General features: G+C 45.1%; 1 protein-coding gene across 1 annotated transcript in view; it reads right to left on the bottom strand.

The window, feature by feature from the left end:
* Positions 1-1,816: 1,816 nt before the first annotated feature.
* The window catches only part of LOC128310394 (uncharacterized), a 48,432-nt gene continuing 32,877 nt past the window's right edge, over positions 1,817-17,371 (bottom strand). The window contains exons 2-6 of the mRNA XM_053047023.1: positions 8,853-9,692; positions 4,299-8,305; positions 4,058-4,220; positions 3,814-3,982; positions 1,817-3,717 (exon numbers count right to left, since the gene is read on the bottom strand). Coding sequence (XP_052902983.1) covers positions 3,540-3,717; positions 3,814-3,982; positions 4,058-4,220; positions 4,299-8,305; positions 8,853-9,692 — 5,357 coding nt within the window. The 3' untranslated portion in view covers positions 1,817-3,539. The remainder of the gene's footprint in view (positions 3,718-3,813; positions 3,983-4,057; positions 4,221-4,298; positions 8,306-8,852; positions 9,693-17,371) is intronic.

The following is a 17,371-nucleotide window of genomic DNA, read 5'->3' as shown; positions in this document are numbered from 1 at the left end:
TGAAAATTATTTTTTTTTACAGAATAGGAACAGACATAATTGTGTTCTTAATGGGCTACGAAATTTTATGAATTATGTCGACATCAGACTACTGCTACTTGCATTGTAGGCAAAAGAATGGAGATACAGAACTAGATCGAGAGATTAATCGAAATACTGCGGAGGTACAGGAGAGTGGATCTTAGCATAAGCCACTCATATACAAATAGAAAGATAAGTTAATGTGCAGGAAATACAGGACTATTTTGTAGTTGAACATCGCCTCAAATAAATTCTCGCTAAAACTACAAGATGGACTTGTTCCATTCGTAGAAGTGTGTTTGAAATTATCAGCGAGGAATCAGAAACGGTAAATCAATCACTTATCAGATTTTCTTCACGCGATAATTCTAGGAGAAGATGGAGTGGAACATCTGGAACTTTACTCTTTCCTTCTTTTCATTCACTTCAAAAGACTGCATATTACATTCCAGGACGTTACATTCCAGGAGATGGTGGATACAAGGTTTGCGCCAAGCAAAGTCTAGCTTGTCTGGCTTGTCTACTATTCAATCTAGCGAAAGAGCGTTTCTTAGCATGATTGTTGGTCCCGTATGTGTGGAACGATGAGCTCCACGAGCGGTACGATGGAGCTGGTCATGTCGTGAGAATGACACCGAACAACCCCGCCCGTAAAAAATATATTTAGGTCTTTGAAATGGACAGAAGAGATACTGCAAAATTGAGACGGGTGATGGCGATGATGTATTCCACATAAAAACCGGACAGACGATGGCGCCATAGTGTGGTATAATTGGTCAGTTAATTGGACCCCGCATAATCGATGTTCTTCTGTAAGTAAATACGTATAATAGTTGGACAGGGTCACAAATTAGAAACCGTGTGTAATGATTATTTTGTGTTTTATTTTATTTTCTTCCTGATTCGTTCACGTAGGAGCTAGGTGTGTACTTAGAGTAGTAAATTGTTACCATCGTACCCTCCCGACGCTTATCCCAGTATCGGCGAACGGTAGTTAAAACAGCACTACAAAAAAGGCGAGAACACATACTACTCCGATCGGTTGTAATGTGAAATGAGTTTTAAATGTCTTCTCACGAGCGGGTTCCTGGCTAAGCTAGAACTGCACGTATCCTAACTGAAATGCCCGTTTTCCTGTACTTCCTGTACTTGTTCAAAAGTTCAAGTGCTTTTCTTAAAAAGGCTTACTACCCATTGTTCTGGCATTGATTCATCCTGCATCAAAGTAAACTATTCAGCCGATAGATTAAATATACCGTTCTAGATACTAAAACATCCTACCAGTTACGCTCCCGTACCATTGTGTATGCACTATGCCTGGTTAATGGAAAGAATATTTCACTGTTAATCTTCCGACGCGGGCGTGTATTCAATCGTCTACAGTTACATTTTCTCACGAACTGCCTTAAATTAACAACAAACCGATCAATTTTCCTAATGTTACGTTTCTTATGCGTTAAAATTTTGTATAATATTGATTTGGTATGGTTAGTTGTCTGTTTTTCTTTTGTTGCACGTTTTTGTTTTATTCCATGTTTGCTTTATTTCCACGTCTTGTAATAAGTTGTAGGTATCGGATTTGCTCTCATTTTGATTCAGTTATACTTTTGTGTCCCGTACGATTTGTATTAAATATTAATGTTCTGCGGCGATGGTGCAACGGGTGAATCGGTAAAACAGTATATCAGATGTCTGTATTCTTTCAAGCAGTGCTTTGCATCAATAAACGCGTACGGTTTCTGGAGTAAAAAAATGTAATGGTTAAACGATTAAATAAAATTATCAGAAAATCGCACCAAACGTATCGAAATGAAAACTATCAGAAAGAATTTATTTTGACTGTGGCATTGTACATTTTCCATGATAGCGCACGACGATCAACACACAGTAGTTGTTTGTTGGGGAAAAAAAGTTTGCAGTTCTTGAAAAACACACACCACCTTTGTCTGGGCAGACAGAAAAGAACTTTAACAAATCGGTTACCGCGACCGACAATAGTCTGGTTTAGTAAAATTTTTGTTTGCCATTAATTCAATTGCAGCGTATTTTGCCATTTAGACTCACAAAACGCATTACTAACGTGGGGAAGAATGTTAATTGAGGCTTTTTACTGACAGTGTTTCTGTTACAGCGTTTAGTTTCAGACGCCGTATGCTGCTACCCATTCTCTGGTTGATTAAGCAGTATGTTCCGATGATTTTGTTTGTCTAATGTGTATCAACGGCATTCATCATTTCAGTCAGTAAAAGCTATGCTCCATTGCTGTCTTACGATACAAGTCAGTTAAATAATAAGGTACTGTATACGCTTAACCTGTCTTAATAACAATTAGTTTCTTACACTTAGCTTGTGTTGTTGTTTCCTCTACATTACAGTTTGTATATATATAATGTTGTATGTATATAATCATATATAATATGTTTTTTTTTAATAATGTTTGTATACCTATTATATCTTTCGTCAACTTCCATTATCATCATCCATCTACAGTTTAGTTAGTGTACGTTATTGTTTCAAATTTGATTTGACAAACCTTGATACAATAAACACTGTCGTATAGTGTTGTTTGTCTTGAATATTCCCTCGTAAGAATTGGCTGCCACGGCGTATAACATTGAATATCAAATGCAATTTCGCAAATTCAGTTTGGACAAATGCGTCTTGTCGTACGGTAACACGAGGGGTTACAACATCGAGCAGATGTCGTTGTCATTTCGATATCGGCTCAGTTTGGCTCTGGCCTTAGATTATATGACTGACGACGGGGTTTATTTCGGGGTCCTTCTCCGTTAGTATGCGAGATTGTCTGGTAAATATGTTTGTCTCACTGCCCATCCTTTATTAGTAACGTGACCAGACGCTCGTTAATGTTCCCCGTAAACAAACTAACCGCGCACTGGGATAAAACGTGGAACATTTCAAGGATCTTATCAAACTAAAGTTTCATAATTTACGCATACTGGGACAGCTTAGTTAGTAATACAATTAAATTGTACGGTAAAGACACACTAGGTTTGTAGCTGTTGTATATGTACAAATAAAATTACTAACAAATCACCAAACTAAGCAACAAAACTTTTGGAAACATGTGTCTAAAGTAAAAGGTCTGGCGTAGACCGCCAACACGGTTCGTTTAATCTACGAACTTGACGAATACAAAATAATACACATTTGAAATACGGATGATAAGATAAGCATTCAGCGAGCGCCGATGAATGACTTGCGCTTCCGCAAAACAAAATACGAGCATACCAACACTACCGGATGCAGTAAAGGTATCTGCGCGTTCAGGACTAGACCAGAGATATGGATCAGCTGGATCCAATGTGCACACACGAATCCAGGATATGTAGTTGTTGTCTAATCATTTGCCGCTAGGTGTACAGCATATGCGTGTGGATGCTTGGCAACGGGAATCGTTAGTCGGTACTCGCTCCGGAAATGGCTTTGGGAACCGCACCGACGTTACTCCTCGTCGTGCTCTTAGCCTGACTTCGCTGCACACTCTCCCACCTTCACTAGGAGGTGGATTTCAGGAGCCGCTTCTGGCGGAATTCGTACACCCGCTGGCAGTACATAACCAGCTCAGGCGAAACGATCGGTGGCGGAAGGCGAGGGTTTTCGCGCCTTAGAGGAGGCACAATCGATGGCTGTTCCTCGATGTTTTCCTCATACCCTTTTAGCTGTCGTCGAAATCTGTAACGGATGAAATTGCATGTAATGAATTCATCATATTCCGACGAAGAATTAAAACGTTTTTTGATTGCTCGGAATATTTGGTTCCCTTCTTACCTGCAGTACTCACTAAACGTTAGCACATAGCATTTGTCTTCAATGCACGCCACGCTGTTATGATCCTTGTGGCGGGAGGCGAACACTTCGTCCGGACCATCAGTACGCTGACGGCCTTGCTCGGTGTGTTCCGGTCGATAATACCACAGCAAAGACATCATCATTTCTCCTACGAATTTTAAAGCAAAATTAGTTAAAAGATTAACCCATGATGCATTTACTACGAAATTCCCGCAGAACTTACCATCATCGGGATTTTCCCATAGGTGGGCCACCTTGGCGACGTATGGCAACTCCGCACGTTTACTACCAGCCTTTAGCAGTACGCAGTCACGCGGTTTGATTATGTCCCCAACGGAATGTCGCATCGCCGGATAACATGTGCGCAGTACCGGCGGATCATCACTCTGCAAGGGAAGAGATAAGAATCGTTGCATTAACTTAAAAATCGATCCGAGCAATCTGAATTATACACGAATACTCACGTTCAAAAATACTTTCCCTTGGAACGGCTGACCCTCCCAGGTCCAACCATTGCTCCAACGCGGAATAGAGGTGCATTTTTTTGGCACAATCAGCTCCTCCAGCTCAGCTGCCATCGTCCGGTGCGTGGACGGGCGATGCCGTTTCTTCGTGCTGAATTTTTTCGACTTTGTCTTCGATCGAGAACGCCGTCGCTTGATGGTACGGCTTGAGCCCCGCTTTGGCATAAGTTCCTCCTCTTCCAGGTCCTCGTAGTCATCATCGTAGTTCACGCTGAACGCTGCCTGGTCTCCAAAGGATGATTTCGTTGGAGGACATTGTTGCGGTTGTAACGCTACCGAAGGATGCACCACTTCGGATAAATGGTTCGAACCGGCTAGCTGCACATTTGCGTGCACTTCCTCTTCTTCCAGTGGCTCGTCCTCCATAAACGGTTCCATACCCTCCGGAGGTTCAAGCTCACTACCTTCCTTACCTTCCGCGATGATTGCTTGCATAGGTGCGGCCAGAACTAGCTGATCCGTTGCAATCCGTTGCTGCTCCTGGTTGAGGTTGTTCTTATCCGTAACGGCACTGTTGTTGTTGTTATTATTATGCCGATTCACCAGAACGTTCGTATCGACACTGGCTACATCGTCTTCCACCAACATCGTCGCCGCGTCATCGAAGTCTGTTTCGCGATCATCCATCACGGAGGATTGATCCATCAGTGTAACGACACTGTCATCAAACACAACGGGGCATCCCTTGCGACCATCTTCCTCGCGATCATCTTGGCCCAACACTAGGGACACCTCACCACCGGGAACGGAGATTGGTGTCGATGTAGCTCGCTGGTACAAAGATTCGTCTGATTTAACCAATTCCAAATTGTTCCGTTTGCGTGCGTGAGAATCATCGTTATCTTCGTTTAGTTCCTTCTGTTTTCTTTTCCTGCTAGATTGATCCTTCTTGCGTTCTTTGGCGGTTGCCTTCTTTTTGCTCTTACTTTCTTTGCATTCGACTGTATTTTCCGCGCTCAAGTCAGCCTCTAACTCTGCCACCGCGGGTGTATGTTTTGATTGTTTAGATTTTGTTTTTTTGTCTTTAGTAATGGGAGCATCTAGAACCAAAGAAGAGCACTTGGTTTTACACCTTTTCGTACTGTTACCTTCACCGTTTTGATCGCGAACCCCAGCTCCACGGCTCTGTTCTGAATGTGAACGACCTTCTTGTTGTTGTTTCAGTTTCTTCAACCAAGCCCGAGAGTGGGCTTGCAGTTCGGTACCGTTTAGTATTTCCGGTTCGGAAAAGTATCCTTTGGCAACGAGATCAATTGTACGATCGACGTTTGAAAGCGGTTGTCTCATTGCATTAATAGCTAACGCTTTCGGTACTGTTTCAGTGATTTCATTAACGGTATCACCATTTGCTTCTTCACACACCAACAGTTCCTTCGAAGGGTACTGTTCTGATTTGTTTGGCAGCTTATGTCCACCCTTGTTGATGTCATTACCGTTTCCACAAACCGTTGGTAAATGTTGATCATCAGCCTGACGGACCCTGTCACTCCCTTCGTTGATCGTTGCCGGTGACAATCGTTGTGATTTGCATTGTGACCGTTTGTGGGCACTTCGACGCAACGGAAGGAGCGTGATGTTAGAGCGACGCAATAACCGCTTACGCATTGACGGAGGCAAACGCTTCAGTGACTCGATGCTGGAACGGAACACGCGATAATATCGTCTCACTGATCGTGCCCGTTCCGGACTTACTAATGTAGGCACAGACAATTTTTTCGATTCCGAACATAACTGGTTGCGGTGCAGTTTGTTGTGCGCCGTTCCCGATGATCGAGCCAGACTTCTTTTGCATCCCTTTCTTTTGCGCTCGGTTGATAGCTTCCGCTGGACTAGTAGTCGTTTCTTGGCGGATTGTTTGCGACTTCTTGCGGACGTTAGAGGTTCCAGTTGCCGAGTTGTACACTTCTCTATTTCGACCTTACGCTGCTCCTGGAGTTCGATATCCTCCACGTCCTTCATCTGTTCGTCCTGCAACGCATCTTCGTCCTCTTCCTCTTCGTAATTATCCTCCTCCTCCTCTTCGTCTTCTTCCTCATCCTCTTCTTCCTCTTCTTCGCTTAGTTCTACCGGTTCCGGACATTGCGGCTGGTGTCCATCCTCACCCTCCAGGCCATTTGTACGTTTGATCAGATTCTTATAGCTATTTGGGGGTGAATGCTTAGGTGTTGCCTTTTTGCATGCCACCAGCAGCGGTCTCCGTTTGACGGTGGAGGCCGGTATCGGTACCGGCGAGGGAGGATCTAGGCTGCCTGCACTGCTGTCATGTGATGATTGTACTTTTACACCGTTCTTTGATATTGAGCTCAGATGTTCGGGAGCGCCAGCGACACTAGGGGTTAGGCTATCACTAAGACTAAAACTATTATCACTACTGTTGCCCCTTGGTTGCTGGCTAGAACTATTAGAGATGTCGTTTGTTACGTCCGTCTTTGCCGACGCGTCCACTACTGATGATTTGGTCGACAGCGCTATCGCTGCCTCTGTTGCCGAAGGTGATGTAAGTATAGATTGCGTCGTTTTCGGTGGCTCCACCATAGACGCTTCCGTAGTCAGGACGAGCTCGGTGAGCAAACTCTTGCTATCCGGAGGTAGTTTGGCATCGGTTTCCACATCATCCTTCTCCACCAGCAGGCCGGTAATTAAAGGTTGCTGCTGCTGACGCTGCATGCTATAATGCGTCTGTAGATGATGATGCTGTGGCGTCCCATGCAAGAGATTTGTACTGGCACTGTGGTGATGTAGGTGGTGCGGTAGATGCGCGGCAACGTGCATCTGTTGCAAATGGTGATGATGGTGACAGGCCGTTCTGGTGATTGGTTTTATCTCATCGCGATCCTTCTTAATCACAATCGCCTCATCCAACAGATCCGGCGTCATTGCGGGGCCCGTCTCCTCGAAGTCTTCCTTCTTGCATACCGTACCGTCGAGCGGTTCCAGTAGCTTGAATTCTTCGATTTCCTGCTTCACGATCGCAGCCGACACCGGCAGGCTTGTTAACTTGTCCTCGTCCAGTGTGCAGTGTGCTTTGTCACCGCATTCCGTTGCTTTACGCGAAGGCTGTAGCATTTCGCCGGACAGTACGGCCGGTGCAGCGTTTAGTACGGTTGACACACGGACGGGGCTCATCTCGGGAGTTTCGAGCAGTTTCATCTTGCCCGATATCGAATATGGCGGTGTCAGTGTACCGTGTTGTTCCTCGTTGAGGTCGCTCAGCTTTGCATGGTGGTAATACCCGATCGGATGGTGGTAAGGATGATGGTACGGGCTACCATAGTGCATTGGTGTCGAAAGAAGTTCCGTTACGGATTCCGGCTTAATTGGCAGCTCCGTTTTGCAGTACATTTTATCCGTGTCGGTTCCTGTGGTGGCCGTTGTCACCACGCCGGGTGCATGCTTCGCAGAGGAGCTCAGCGTAGTCATTGCAGAGGTGGACGTTGCCGTCACCGCGGTCTTTTCGGCTGCGTCCGTCTGGATCGGTCCATGCTGCGGGTGATGCAGCGGACCGGCGGGATGGTGATGATGGAAGTGGTAGGGATACGTGTGTGGATGGTGCGTTGGCGCTCCCTGTGGATGCATTTCCATCTGCAGCGCAGTGCCGTGATGGTGATGACCATGATAACCGTGTGACGGATGGGGTTGCTGCTTGGAGGCTGCGTTCGGTGATGATTCGGCATCGGCCAAAGTCTGTCTAACGGAGGTGGTGGTAATTGCCGAGGTAGTGACGGGCGAATCGACTGGCGTCGGTGACGAGGAGGACGACGCCGAAGAGGAGCTCGACGAAATCGTGATTGGTTCGGTCGTGCTAATCCGTGCGCCCGGCTGATTTTGTACGAGATGGTTGTTTGTGGCTACTGGGCCCTTACTGGCCTTGATACCAATAAGGGACCCAGCATTGACGTTTTTTGGACACTGCATCGGACATGGGCAATTGGTTGTGTAATGCGCATCTATTTGATAACAAAAAAAGGACAAGAAGATCCAAATTTAGTTAAAGTAAAGTAAAGAAAGCGCATACAAGTACATTGAGTATTGCAGGTTTCTTACGATATACTTGATGTTGGGATGGTATTGAGGGTGAACAGTTAATGGAATATTCAAAATCTTGAAATTGGGCAAACTTGGAATTGAAGTCCCAATTGGATACTCCCAATGGAAGTAACAATTACTCTAATTGTGCATGATCTTGGAGTTTGTTTTTTCGTAGCTAATTACAGACAAAGCCACACACGTAGAACACGTCAACAAAACTGGTAAAAAGTACGTTAGAAAAATGATAAAAATATAAAGTATGTTGAAAAATAGCTTTAAATTAAAATACTAAAAAAACATTTCTACCATTACCGATCAAACAAAATGTCACATCATGCAAAAAGGAATCGGCACGTATGGTGATTCAGACACACACAGACACAAGGATTTGAAATGGTTTGCACTTGGTGACGTACTCGGAAGCGAGATGGTGAGAGATGAGTTCGCTGTCATACATTGGCTTACCCATATACGCAGGCGGAGGAGGCGGCGGGTGTTGCAGGTTGCGCGGATAACACTGGCCACCGGAGCCCGGCCCGGGACTACCGTAACCTGGATACGGCGCGTACGGATAGTGATCCAGATGCTGGGGACCTTGCGGTCCAGCAGGTACGAGTTGCGCCCCGGATGGTGGGGGTGGCGGTCCTGGCGGCCCTTGTGCACTGCTGGGTGGTGGTGCCTGTTCGTACAGGTGATGCTCGGGACCGGGTCCCGGCCCGGCGTAGTACCGTCGGGATGTCGGATAGTACGGCGGTGCAAACTTTGGGTAGAAATGGGCCGGATAGGCGTGCGTGTAGTACATCTCCGGCGGTGGCCCATGGGGTGGAGGTGGTTGCGGACCGTACGGGGACGGTGTGTAGTAACCGGGCGACAAATACGTCGGTGGACAGTGCATCTGCATCGGTCGGGGGTAGAGATTACCGGGTGGACCACCACTACCGGGGGCTGGACCATAACGGGATGCACCGTACGGTTGGGAGCGATGCCCTAGGTCGACTCCACCACCTGGAAAGATGGAACGAAAATAACGATCTGCATCATCAGCGGCTGCGGCTGCGGCTGCTACGGCGACTGCAGCCCTCGGGCGCAGTGGATGGAAGCCCATCGGGTGGTCGTTGGCGGGGCGTCCGGGCGTACCTGTCAGCAGGACGTCGCTGTCCGTACTGTCGGCTGTGGAAGACGCGGGCGGTTGCTGTGGACTCTGTAGCAGCGGTTCGCCATCCGGACCGCTTTTCGGACCGTGCTGGGACGGTGGTTGGCCAAGTAGATGAGGCGATATCAGCGGACCAGCCGGTTGATAGTAACCTGTAACGAAGATGGGAAAGACATCGATCAACATGCGGTTCGTGGAGCGTATAACGTGTAAATTATAAACGCCGGAAATGAGTTTTTAAAACGCTGTTTATTTATAAGTAATAGAACTAACGACCAGATTCACTACGCTTGAGGTGAATTACAAGTATACACACACAAAATTTCGCTTTACGTGTTCGGTCCGGTGTACAAATCGCATTAAACATTCTAATTCTATTAATATTCAAATTCGACTGCTTAACCTAAAGCGGGCCTTTCGATGCTTCGGTAAGAAAAAAGGGGTTTCACTGGTTCGCCGGTCACGTAATGCGGCGTAAAATCTGTTCCATAGGCTCACCCTATATTATATATTCATAACAGTGCCAGTGGCGCGCTTGTTCATTACGCTGGTGAGATTTATTATCGGACTATTTATTTTTAATTAAATGATTATTCATACATAACCCCATCGGTGATAGGATATGAATATCGTTGAGTAAAATGTTCCTAAATAGGACTGTAATAACAAAAAAAAAAACAACAACATATTAACCATTCCGAATGCCCAATTACAATATACTTTTCTACCAAAAAGATTAACTAAGAATGATAAATAAAATTGTTTTGCAAAATTGACCACGACCGGTAGCCGGAAAGAAGCTTGACCGGTGATGACGCTATTTTGTTCGCCTTACTGTTACAACTGCCCAAAACACTTTCCAAACGGCCAAGTGTTTGTTTTCTCTTTTTTAAATGTAAACGCAGAAAGAACATCCCCACGGTGAAGGATGTGACATCGGGAACGAATGAATTTTCGATGGGCTCCTTTGATGGGTGTCCTTTTGACTTAACTCACCCACCATGAGGTTTTATTTCTTGCTGTAGGAAAAAGGGGAAAAAGACTGTTGAATTCTGATGAGCGGGGGGTGGACACAACATTCATTGTTCTGTAGCATTTTGTGCTGTTGCTGATATGCACCGCAAGGATGTTTTTTGGTTATTTTTGTTTCGTGAGTTTGTCTCCGTTCCGACTCGTTCGCTGTCGTTTGCCGTTGTGATTGTGGTTTGCTCGAGGAAGTTGATGTGTCACATGCGTTCGTTACGGTTCCGATTGACAAGGGTTGTTTTTGAGTCTGAGCTTGGGCACTCTCGGATGGAAAATTTGGTGTTCTGCTGTACATAGTAGGCTTTGCTACTGCTGCGAAGTGTTGTTATTCTGGCTGTGCTATATTTTTTTTTCGTCTTCGCCCGGAAGCAAAGGAAGCAGCATGAAATGATCGCATGTTTGCACTATCACTATCGCGCAGCATGAGTTTGTCGTAAAAAAATGATGTAAAACTCCATTAGCAGTGAGCTCTCACTGGCTGATATTAGTGTGTTTATGTGATTTTTACATCCGTGACGTGAGCACTATTAGGACTAAGCCATAACTACAGTTTGAATAGAACAAAAATTTAAACAAAATACATAAAATTGTTTTTATGGACATTTCTTCTTCTTCTTTCATTTCTGTCTTTCTGTGACTTTATTTCCTCGGTGCCGGATAGTCCGTCCTGTGCGTACGAGGGATTGGTCCGGATAGGATATAATAATTGAAGACAAAAAATACAATAAAATGGAATAGAATCGAAATTAAACTAAAGCTATTTATCAATTAACTATCAAATCTTTGCAATTCTGTTGCAGCAAATGGTTTTCTATCGTTCTGTTAATCCTTAAACATTTTGACAACGAATGGCAATGAAAGTAGCTTAAAAAACTCAACTTCAATCCTGAAGATGAGATGGTGATGCCAGCTATACCCGAGGGGAAAATCATCTGCCTAGAAATCATCGCAGTCTCCTCATCGTTGTCGTCGTTGTGTGAAGTAAGAAATCTCACGATAATTGAGTTAAGCCCGAAGGGTGTTCCAAATGTCCAAATATAGACACTTTACGTTTTCCACCGTGTCACGGTGGAAGCTATTCGACCGCTCGCTTCCCTATGCAACAAGACTAACACGTTGTTGAACGTATAGAATTCGTATACCCCAACTGGTTTGTGCCCTGGAGTAGAACATCTTGCGAGGGGTTGCGGTACGTGATTGCGGTAGGAACCGCGAACTTCTTTCCCGCATGACACAACGCCGAAGTTCGGCAGGGGTTTTGTGTTTGCGAGGATTATGCTACAGCGCGTCGCTTCAGCCCTCCCGGAAGGCAGTGGGGCGTGAAATGGAATAAAGCGTACAAGTTTTCAACCCCAGATAAAAACGCATGTTGTTACGCACGTAGCTCAAGACATTTTACGGGTAAGGGTGCTCCGGCCAATAGGGGAAGTCTTCGCGACCAGCACACAATGCTGTGATTTTTGTCCTTGTTCACTGATTTTACCATAAATTCACTCCTGGTAAACCATTTGCTCTGCAAAGTTCACACATTCCAGGAGTTCACCCCGGGTCATTAGGGACGGAAAAAATTGAAACGCAATAAAAGTACACGCTTGGACCTGTCACGGTGTGTTGTGCCTTTACACCTTTCCTTCCAACCAACGGGAGTGAGTAAATTTTACGGTTTGTCGGCGATGATGGGATCCTCCGGATTGCGATCCGTTTTGCACCCGATCGGGCCGGGGGTAAGGTTTCTTTTCGCATGAACAGCGCAGTAATTTAAGCCCAATAAAAATGATATTAATCCAGTTTTGCGATAAATTGCCACACCGTCGCGGAGGGTTGATTCGAGTGCGAGCGAGGAGAAAAAAAAACCGGCAACACTCGGCGACATGTCCCGCGCTAAAGTTACCTTCTTCTTCGCCGGAGGGACTCTGATTACGTCACCGACAAAAAAAAACAGGAGAATAAAAACAACGGCCAAAGAAAAAAAAAGGGTGTTAAAAAGGCAATGAATCGTTGCCCCGGAGCAACCAAGAACTGTGGGGCAAAGGAACATACCTTTTTTGGGAGTTGAACAAAAAATAAAACAAACCCACCCGCCAGCAGTTAGTTAATCTTTCACCGTGTAAATCGGATTCACCTGCCATGCCGGTGAACAACGATGTCGAGGTTATACTGATGATGAATATTTTATAACCCTCAATGGCAAAAAATAATAATAAAATAAACATTGCCCCGTCCCACCCGAAGGAAACGAGGGGGTGGGAGGGGTTTGGGGTTGGCTTGTCCCTGGCGACAAACGAAATTGAAACCAAATAATATGAATTACCGATTTATGGTAATTGTGTTTTGTTTATTAGTTTTGTTGTTTTTACATAATTATTTTGTATTTCTTTTACTATCTTCTCATTTACTAATTACAGCAGCATAGTTGGAAATAAACTGAAATAAATACATTAAAAAATCGTTATGTATAGCTAATTATAAATGATAAAAAAATAAAATAAATTACAAAATAAATAACTAAAAAAATAAACTAAAAACTAACAATAAAATAAATAAATAAAACTGATAACTGATAAAAACCCGTAATATTGTGATGCTTCATATTCCAAATGACATCCAAAGGAGATAAGTTAATACACCTGGCAACAGCTAAATCAAACGATAAACTCCCATTACACCGATTGACTCTCGGGCGAAAACGATCCTTAATGATGCTATCAGTGAGAGAGGGAGAGTGTGTGTGAGAGAGAGTGAGAGACTATGCTTCCATTACCACGCAGTAGCATGTAAAAGGTGTCACTAATCTGGTGGTTAATTACTTGCCAATCCGTGGCAATGGTTTGGGGGGCTTCGACGCCATTCAAGATACTGCGCCACAGAGCAGCGAGCAATACCGAACGATGCGTGCAATCCAGCTGATGATGATGCTTCTTCGTTGTGACATCGCCAGTGACGACGATGGCAATGTGTATACGACACGGTAGTAAATCCCTCCGAACCAATTTACACCTAATCACGCATTACAAATTAATTTCGGCCAGATTACCCTACCGAAATCAGGGGGGGGGGGGGGGGGGGGGGAGTGTTTACGGGACATATATAAAGTCCAAATTAAAAAGCTCCCACCACACGCTCACTCCACCCTCACAGTACTACTAAGCAGTAAACGGCACACAACAGTAACGTTGAAAACACGGGCAAAACTCCTCACGGGGCGACACGCTGCTCCTGCCAGTGGCTCCCGAATAATTTCCACACGAATAAACTCCTCATCCGGCAACTTCGCCACGCTGCACGAGTTTCATTTACATAAAATTTCTCCCTTCCACTTAGCCATCGCAGCCTACTTGGACGGGTAAACGGGGAAGATTACGAGACTTTAGTTAAGTCGCGGTTGATCGTCAGCTGTACCTTCTGGGCATGGGAGCCAACCCTGTCATGGCAAAGGTTTCTTTGGGGGAGATGATTTCGGTGCGAAAAGTGGAAAAGTTTTACAAATTTGCTCTTGATCAACGGGCACTGCAACCGTGGAGAGGGTGAAGTTGTTTTCCGCAACCATTACCGTTCAGACACGCACGGGTTGCTAAGATACGTTAAAGATATGTTACCAATACTCAAATCGAAGTTTTTTTTTCTTCGATTAAACTTTGGTTTGTTTAAAGCATTTATGGATGTTTTGCTGATCAAAAAAAAAAAAATCAGGAAAATGCTTGTCGGATTTTGATAACGCACCGTTGGGGGGAGTATGCATGATTATTCACATCCTAATAACAGCCGTCGTCGTATCCAGCGAGATCCACTGGTTCTTTACGCTCGCGTTAGACACAAAACCCTGATGGTACTTATCGTGCAAATCACCCGTGGGATTTTCATCGAGCGCCGTTCCAAGGCGGTAGTATCATTTCCGGCGCCTTTCGATGGAACCATAAAATCAATGGCGTCTGACAGAGTCAGCAAAAGCGTGCCTCACCCTCCAAAAACCCCCAGAGCGAGGGATGCGTGGCGGGACAGAATATGTTACGATACGTGCGGGATCTGTCCTCACTCGATATAAGTGAAATCATCACCATTGCTAACTTCGTCTTCCCATGTGACGATACGCTGGTTCGGTACGATGCCGGAGGCGCACATACATAAATACATACATTTGCAAGGAGTCAGCCAGCCACACCACCGCTCACTGCTTGTTTCGAATTTGATGCGTCAAATATGATGGCAATGAGCCTTGGTAGGGTTCGTTCCGCAGGCCGGTGGGTCGTCGAAACACTTTTCGGAAGCGATAGAGATTGTTGGCGGAGGATATAGTATTACACCACCACCAACACCAAAAAGCCCATCGCGGCGGGTAGGACCGCATGGGCTGCTCTCTGTATGGTCTCCAATTGCCCATTTACACTGTTGCGGGACGGGCGGCAGGAGCGGAATCTTATAAAGATGTGATGATCGTACACTGATGGCGGTACGTTTGTGTTTTGATGAAGTTTCTGGTGACACTTTATGGCGCCCTGTTGGAACAGCAAGCGCGGTGGCAGCAGAAGACGACTTGTATATGGTTAATCAGTGGCAACCAGCAACAAGCAGCTGGAAGCTGGAGACGGAAGTGGAGTGAGTTCTATTTTGAGGGGTCATAACAGCTAGTTATCCTCCGGGAGTTTACCGATGTTTGATGACAATTTAACATCTCGCTGGAGCTATTACCGGATTGAACTATTCTATTGCTGGAGCATAAGTTTCTGCGGCTAGCAGCCGGGGGATTAAGTATGTAAAGCATGGATAAAAGCATTTTATTTGAGGTTAGGAGCCATTCCTGAGGTATGGAGTTTATCTTGAGATGTCTTTTATTATATTATTTAGCATTTTTACAATGTTATTTATGTATTCTCTGTAAGCAATTGCTCTAATAATTACTCTACCTATTCGGCATTGATTAATTTAAACTAAAAAAGGTACAGACAGTCCCCGAGATACGCTATTATAGCGGACCGCTATAATCCGGGAAAAATCCGCCTAACTCGAATTTTCACGTAAGTCGACTTCAAAGTCACATAGTCGACTTCAAAGTCACAGAGTCGACTTCCTTCTATGCACTTAATTTTTTACACCAAATCAGGCGATTTTAAGAAAGAATACATTAAAATAAGTTATAAAGAAATGTTTTATGTGACAAAAAAAGGTATTTTAGACCATTTTTTTATCTTTTTGCTTAGATTTTGTGCTATAAACTAGCTCATCTGTCAAATTTCCAAAAACCGCGTATCTCGGGGACTGCCTGTACTATTTATTAGGCAAGGCAGCTCAATTTCAACTTAGGTTAAGTACAAAGTAAAGGTTTTGCTCGCACAAGAATGTCCATAACAGGTAATACTGTGATACTGTGAAACGATAAGTATGTATAATGAATAAACCTATTAAGCATGACCATATTTGCAAGAACCCACTTTCAAATGCTGATGAATGGTGATGAAATAATTAACATCCCATACAGGTTGAAGCAGATAAATAAAATTAGATCATCATACAACCTGATTCTTGCTATCGCAATTCATTGCAAAACTGCGCACTAAACGGTTAATGCTGCTTTCCTTTTTTTTGTTATCCCGAGCTAACGAACGTTATCCACGCTAAGCAGCAATGTCATACCGCGGGCGCGGGCCAAAAGACTGTCGCGGAACGATACGCTAGGCATGCGAAGGAATCTGGCCACATACCGCTCAATCGCGCCACGCCGTGCCATCCCATCTCGTGCTGTGCACATTTCTGCCCTTACGCGCCACAATAAAAGCGAACAGCTCAAAGCCACTACACATAAGCGGGAAACCAGCGGGAAGAAGTGATGCTTGCGAGTAAAAAAAGAAACAATAAGGAACAAACATCCTTCACGACTGGGTTGGCATAAATGGCAGCAGACGCGACCTCGCGAGCGGTGGGGTAAGTCGTTTTGTGTTTTTTTTTCTTTTCCATTCCGTAGCTCCCGTTCGACGAGGTCGGGCGCAGCAGCTGTGCTAAGTGAGCTAGGAAGAAATAGTTGGCATCCCTGCCTGGTAGCAAGAATCCTTACGGAGTGAAGAACGGAAGGTGCACAAAAACACGGACAGGAAGTGATCGGCTAAGGGGTGGAGAGGCGTGTGTGTGTGCCTTAGTGCGCCAGCGAGTGTGGAAGAAATCGCAAGCAATGCAGTGCCCTAGCACGGTGGCGCACGAAAGATTAAACCGAGCAGAGATGAATGAAAAGAGGATTTTTATTACACAATAAGGCGTAAATATTCCATTTTATCCTTTTTCTCCGTTTTGTCGGGTCTTTCCAGCGGGATTGCCCCGACATCCGCCGCCTGTTCCTGTTTGCCCCCTCCCCCTGCCAAACATTCGCGTCGCAAGACACTTTAGCGCGTCCTTTCACGGTGGAAGAAAGCGACGACCAAGCAAACCACGCGGCAGATGAATAGAGCGAAATCAAACGAAAGTAGGACGACGGCGTAGTAGATCCAGGATCCCGGCCAGTTGACAGACACAACCCGGCGGCATAATGGACGTTGGAAGCACGGGATGCCACATCATTCCGGCTGCTCGTCCTGCCTGGCAGAGACGCCCTACGCGCAAATATCGACACCGGTGGCTTTGCGTGTGGTGGCAGCAGGTCGACGGTTTTGTTTGCTCGCGTGAGCAGCACACAGGATGGAATCATAATAACGCACTTTATTTTTATGAGACGGTTCTATTTTGATGGTTGATAAAATATTTAGCTGCTCGCGCGGTGTTTTGCCGTTGAAAGTCAATCATTTGCACATGAGAATATGGAAAGGCAGCGAGCATAATTGCG

This window comes from Anopheles moucheti, chromosome 2 (assembly GCF_943734755.1).
Source record: "Anopheles moucheti chromosome 2, idAnoMoucSN_F20_07, whole genome shotgun sequence".
Lineage (NCBI taxonomy): Eukaryota > Metazoa > Arthropoda > Insecta > Diptera > Culicidae > Anopheles > Anopheles moucheti.
This window is presented reverse-complemented; position numbering and strand designations above follow the sequence as displayed.